We start from the raw sequence: 6,000 nt of genomic DNA, 5'->3' as shown, positions 1-6,000 counted from the left end.
GATTCATATCAATGTATGACAAAACCCATTGAAATGTTGTGATGTAATTAGCCTCCAACTAATTTTAAAAAAAATCAGATTACAAAAAAAAAAAAAAAGAAAAAGTTTTTAATCCCTCTTTTCAAACTTTCCATATATGTTTGATCAGTTGTCCCAATCAGAGCAATTCTTAATGTTCTGTTGAAAAACTGCTTGTAATAAGAAGTATCTAAAAATATGAAATGGCTTTCTTCTTTAAAAAATGAATCCAAGACTCAATCTGAAGTACACATTTTGCTATGCCATCATCTTTATTACATCAGATAGAACTCTTGTAATCAATATAGTACATAAAACAAGTGAGGCAAAGATATTTGGAGGAATTCCATTTATTGTGGATGCATTTTCACAATATGTATTTATTGCAGCGATCAATTATCAGTGAAAAATATCGTGTTTATAAAATTTTTAGGAATGGCAGATTCACAGAACATGCTAGTCACCTTGCAGGTTTATCTCTCAAAAAGATAACAAAGAGAATTGTAATCAAACAAGTAAACGAAGAATTTCTTTTTCAAAAAATTAAATTCAAACTGAACAAAAATCTACCCTAAAAGTTATTCCATCCAAATACTGGAATAAAAGTCAGGATCAATCGATATATTCTCTTCTTAACTTTAGACTTTCTAGAAAAAATATATAACAGTGATCAGGAGAAGCTCTTATTAAAAAGTACAACAAAGAAACTTTATCTCGCCATAGGCCATAATTCAAACTTTGATCCATTTCACTCCAGTGGTGGGAGTCAGTGCTAACTCAGGCACTGCATGTGAATTCTAGTTCATCGTATCATAGACTCATGTCTACTCTGTCATGGGTGGGTGACTTGTGCAATATTGCTGGCTTTACTTTCTTTGGCCCAGATGTGCTAAAAGCTAGAGGCCTCAACAACTCTATTGACTTACAAGGAAAAGAGCCTCTGGAAGGCGCTAGTCACTCCTCATGCCAGCCCTACCCTGGCAAGCTCCCCCAGGGAACACTGTGGATTAGAAAAGGGTCATTTGGGAGGCTCCCTCATTGTGGTAGGAACTGAGACTAAGATAACTTTGGTAAGTCATGAGGTACAGGTTTATAGAACTACACTATACGTATAGCTCTATGCTAGAACATATTGCCAAGTCACTGGAGTACTCTGATCTGTTGTGAAGAACAGATGAATGCATATGAGCTAAAAGAAGATCTGATTTCCGGATTGTGTGTGTACAAATGATGAGTTGATAGACTCTTGGAGAAAAAGGTAAAACTAATAAAAATTACATATTTTTTTTTGAAAGCTCAGCACATTATCAACTTATGGCAAGTACCAATGACTAATAAAGGTAGAAAAGTTTAATTAAAAAAAGGTTAAAGATGGAAGTAGGTCATGACTCCTAAATAGTGGCTTTTGCTTACTTTTCTGCTTCCAGAGATTAGTCAAAGTTGGTCTTAGTACACTCATTCATGGAATTCCAAGCTGTACAATTTTGTCACTAAGATTCTTGTCTTTAAGTTTTAGAGAAGGGAGAGAACTCAGATAGCATTTAAGCCAACCTATTGTGAACTTGATTCTTAAGAGTGAAGTTCTGAGCAAGCTTTAAGTTTGGTATATTTGGTACAATTCACATTGGACTTCAAGATTGCTTTTAATTATAAACTAAATAATATGTTTTATAGAAAATGTCAATGCATTTTGACACTTTGAATCTCTCTTTCTTATAGGTTATCCAGCATTGAAAACATATCGATACCTATTCTGCCATGTTTCTATTGGCAAATATGAAATATTAATATAAATTGTGATTTTTAGTTTTTAAAAAGCAGTGATATTGGCTAGTTACAGGGACATACTGCTAAATATAATAGCCTAGCACATAAAAAAGCTTTCTACCATTAGTGTGTTTGTATACGTGTATGCACATACATACATGATCAGGGTCATCTAAAATGTGGTTTACTATCACTACCAAAGAAATCCACAAAGCAACCAACCTAAAGAAATCAGTACCACTGTCAGCTAACATCATAATCCAATTTAGATATTCATCAGCATGAAAAAAGTAATACCTTAACAGTACATCTTTCTATTTTGAAGACAAACATTATTGCAGTATCTCAAATCTGAAGTGGGTTACTTTCACAAAGTGTTATAATTGCCTATAAGATAATTTCTTCCATGCTTTATTCTAAAGTGCAGAAATGACATGACTTCTGTATTTTTTTTTTAAACCACTAGGTTTCATTTTTCTGGATACTGCACATTCCTCAGGCAATTTCCAACTCGGATCTTCTTTTGTTGACTTTCAATGTGGCTGGTATCACTGTTCGGACACAGAGTTAGGATGATCAGTAGAAAAGTCTCTATTTCACAGCATGGGTTTCTTTAGAAACAGGCTCCTGTGCAAAGGCAGTACTTTTACCATGAACATCTCTAGACTGTGATTATTAAATATAGTGATAATATACATGGGTTTACTGGGATAATGAAAAACAAAACAAAAGGAAATGAACCCAATTTAGTAAATCAACATAAATATAAAACAGAGCAAATTAGCCCTCTTCAACTGAGCTGGTCCAGCATCTTGAGCGGCTACTTTGGGTTCTTTCTTGAACTGTCTCAAACCTGCTAAGAGAAGAAAGTTTTAAAAAGGCAGGCCATGGTGTTTCAGCTAGACATTTTGTGTCAGAATAAAAAAAAAGAATCATAATATGTCAGGAATAAATGTTTATGAAAGGGAGGATTATTGTTGGCATTTCATTTAAATATGTTCCTCTTCTTTCAGACTATCCTTTCCTCTGTTTTTTTTTTTTTTTTTTTTTTTTTTTGCTTTCCTCTTTTTTTCTTCTTTATATTCCCTTTTCCATATCTTGATCTGGAGCCTTGCTCATGGCATTCAGGGTCAGAGAGGTTTGCTGTTGTTTTTTTTTAAAACTCTACTGTAAGGGCCAGGACTCTATGATATGCATCCCAAGATAGGCATGCATGACTGAATGGCTCAGTCTAGGCCACATCAAGGCATGATGGTAAAGCAGACTGTGCTTATCTTCAGTTCTCTCTGGTTTTTTAATTTCCTACTTCCTATTCGTACACCCCTACCCTAGAAACTTGTCTGATCCATGGTCTTATTGTACACCATTTCTTTTCTTCTGCTAGCTGATAAAAATCTTTGCTGAGGTATTCACAAATGTTGAGTTGTTGTGAATCTGCGATTTCAAATAGATAGTTTCATTTCAAAGGAATTACTGCATGACACTAGTGAGTTTGACGTTTTGGACCAAAGGAGCTGTCTACTTTGCTACCTCATAAACTCAGCTCTGGGCCTGCTAGTTGTGTTGTTATTATTACTGTAGAAAGAGTTTCATGGTATAGATCAAAGAGGAGGGACTGGTATGTGTGAAGTCTTACCCTTTATCACAATGTTGCACAATTTCAGGGAGTACCATTTGTGTTGTTTTGTATGTGAGTGGTGCTGTCTGAGTCTGACCATCCCAGATCATAACTTTACTTTCTAGAACCCTGGCTCAGAGGAATGCTGTCCAGAGGGGATCTATTAAACCTGTGATGATGGCCATGGACAGCTGACATCTCCTACTCAGAAAGGAGATTATATAAACATTTGGACTGTCATTTATGAAAGGTCTTTCCTACAAGGGTCATAATGGCTTAGACCAACAAAAGCTCTTCTTTTTTTTTTTTAAAAAGAACAACTGAAAAATGACTCCTTTCCCTTCCACCAGGAGAAAATTATATAAGAAACTCAGAATGTTATATTTTCTATTGAGTCTGTAATTCTCATTAAAACCCCATCACATATAATGGTTAAGAATGAAGGCTCAGATCAGACTGCCTGAGTTTAATCCAGGCTTTGCTCCTGGTTTGCTGCGTGACTTTGAGAAAGTTACTTAACTCTCTGTGCCTCATCTTCCTCAGATCTAAACAGGGCTAATAATAATAATGGTGACTGAAAACTAAAATAAATAATGGTGATTGGAGGGTCAAATAAGGTAAGGTAGGTTGAGAAGGTAGAACAGTGTCTTGTATATAGTGGATGTTCATTACATGTTAGCGATTTGTAATGGTGATAATTATTACTGATACTTTCAATGTATTTAGTGATTATTTAGAAAGCTTATTTAAAACTCATTTAAGTAGAGAGTCTGGGCCAGTGGATTTTTTTTACCAGAATGTAACAACAACTAAGGACTAATGGAGAAGATGAAGTAAGGCAAAAAAAGATGAAGTAAGGCACACTCAGACTTAACAGCACCAGACTTCAGTACATAGAAGTAGGAAAGAGGAAGTAATTATTTCCCTTTTGTGAATTGCAGTGATTCTTCAGATGCTTTTGAGATGTTCTTCAGTCCTAAGTTGCTTAAAAAGTGCTTCTGTGTATGGAGTTCTACCCTGGCCCATAAGCAGACTATCCTAATTTTACTAACTATTACTCCCTGATTTTCCTCTTTTCAATTTTCCCCCTACCAAGAGAGAAGACCAGAATCATTGCTTGAAATAAAATGCTACAACAAGGGGTCCTGTTTTTAGTTTGTGCATCATTTAGATATCGTCCAGAGTCCCCTTTATGAAGAATGAGCAGAAGACCAAAAAAAGACCAATCCAAACATCCTTAGCCACTAGTTTTCATAGGGTAGCAAATTTTGCTAACTTTTGAATGTTATTTTAATTTTTTGTCATAACAGCCTTGAGTCCTAGGCTGCTGTCAATGCGACCCCTTAGAATGGCTCCAGAAAGCAGCTTTCAAACTACCCTGTAGAGAGAGAGATGTTTCTTCCCTGGGCAATCTGAAACTTCTGATCTTCAAGCCTGGGCTTTGTAAGGAAGGGCAGACTGCGGTTATACCACACAGCCTTCAGCTGTCAACGCCCCTTTCTAGAATGTCCGGGAACCATCTCACGGATCTGGACTATTTACCTTGTGTAACTGACAAATCTACCATGCTGAAGGCTCCATGACCTTGCCTTTCACTGTACCATATACAGGTCTTTAGAAACTGATGGTTACTCACGCAAGACTCTGCGGATCAGTGCTATTTCTCATTTGACCCTGGGACCTCACACTGCAGGATACAGTAGGAAATGAACCCATGAAAAACAAATCTCCCAGTAGATTACCTTAGTGGGGGAAGTGACCTTGTCCACAGATTGCTTTTCCCAGAGGTTCCGCTTGCCAGATACATCTCCTGGCCTCAAATCCTAATGAACAGAAAGCAGAAAAATTGATACGTGGCTCTTTGTGTTTTCTGGCCGGGTCTAAATAAATCACAACATGTGTTGTTTATTTGTGTAACACACTTTATCTGAGTGATGTGAAATGGTTTGAATCAAAAGGATTGCTAACCATTTTTTTATTTTATATAGACCCTGACCTATGTTGTGACATGAGAATGGGCTCAAACTATCCAGCACTGAGGTCCCATTATTCACTGAGGACTTACTGTTATTGACCTGTACAATTGGAATATAAGCATATTTAAAATGAGATAGTCTATGTTTAACTTTCTATGTCCTTAGAAGTGAATAGCGCATGGGTTTTAAATAATTTTTGGTAAGAAAGTGAAAGTCGCTCAGTCGTGTCTGACTCTTTGCGACCCCATGGAGTCCATGGAATTCTCTAGGCCAGAATACCGGAGTGGGTAGCCTTTCCCTTCTCCAGGGGATCTTCCCAACCCAGAGATCGTACCCAGGTCTTCCGCATTGCAGGCGGATTCTTTACCAGCTGAGCCGCAAGGGAAGGCAAGAATACTGGAGTGGGCAGCCTATCCCTTCTCCAGGGGATCTTCCCGACCCAGGAATCGAACCAGAGTCTCCTGTATTGCAGGTGGATTCTTCATCTACTGAGCTATCAGGGAAGCCCAATTTTTTGGAATACTCCAATATAAAATAAAAAGTTTAAAAAATACCTACAATAAATAAATAATTTTCAGGGGGTTGGATAAGCACTTCATCCCTTGCCAATTAACTTTCTTT

The 6,000-nt window shown here is 36.9% G+C and overlaps 1 protein-coding gene across 7 annotated transcripts in view; it reads right to left on the bottom strand.

Annotated features, from left to right (window-relative positions):
* Positions 1-352: 352 nt before the first annotated feature.
* CALD1 (caldesmon 1) overlaps positions 353-6,000 on the bottom strand; it is a 202,601-nt gene continuing 196,953 nt past the window's right edge. For 6 of the 7 annotated variants that reach the window (XM_065939008.1, XM_065939007.1, XM_065939009.1 and 3 more), the window contains 2 exons: positions 5,146-5,226; positions 353-2,641 (listed from right to left, as the gene is read on the bottom strand). In XM_065939008.1, coding sequence (XP_065795080.1) covers positions 2,633-2,641; positions 5,146-5,226 — 90 coding nt within the window. In that variant the 3' untranslated portion in view covers positions 353-2,632. The remainder of the gene's footprint in view (positions 2,642-5,145; positions 5,227-6,000) is intronic. The other variant, XM_065939012.1, reaches the window with a different exon arrangement.

Source organism: Muntiacus reevesi, chromosome 6 (assembly GCF_963930625.1).
Source record: "Muntiacus reevesi chromosome 6, mMunRee1.1, whole genome shotgun sequence".
NCBI lineage: Eukaryota > Metazoa > Chordata > Mammalia > Artiodactyla > Cervidae > Muntiacus > Muntiacus reevesi.
Note: the sequence above shows the minus strand (reverse complement) of the source record. Positions and strands in the feature narration are given on the sequence as shown.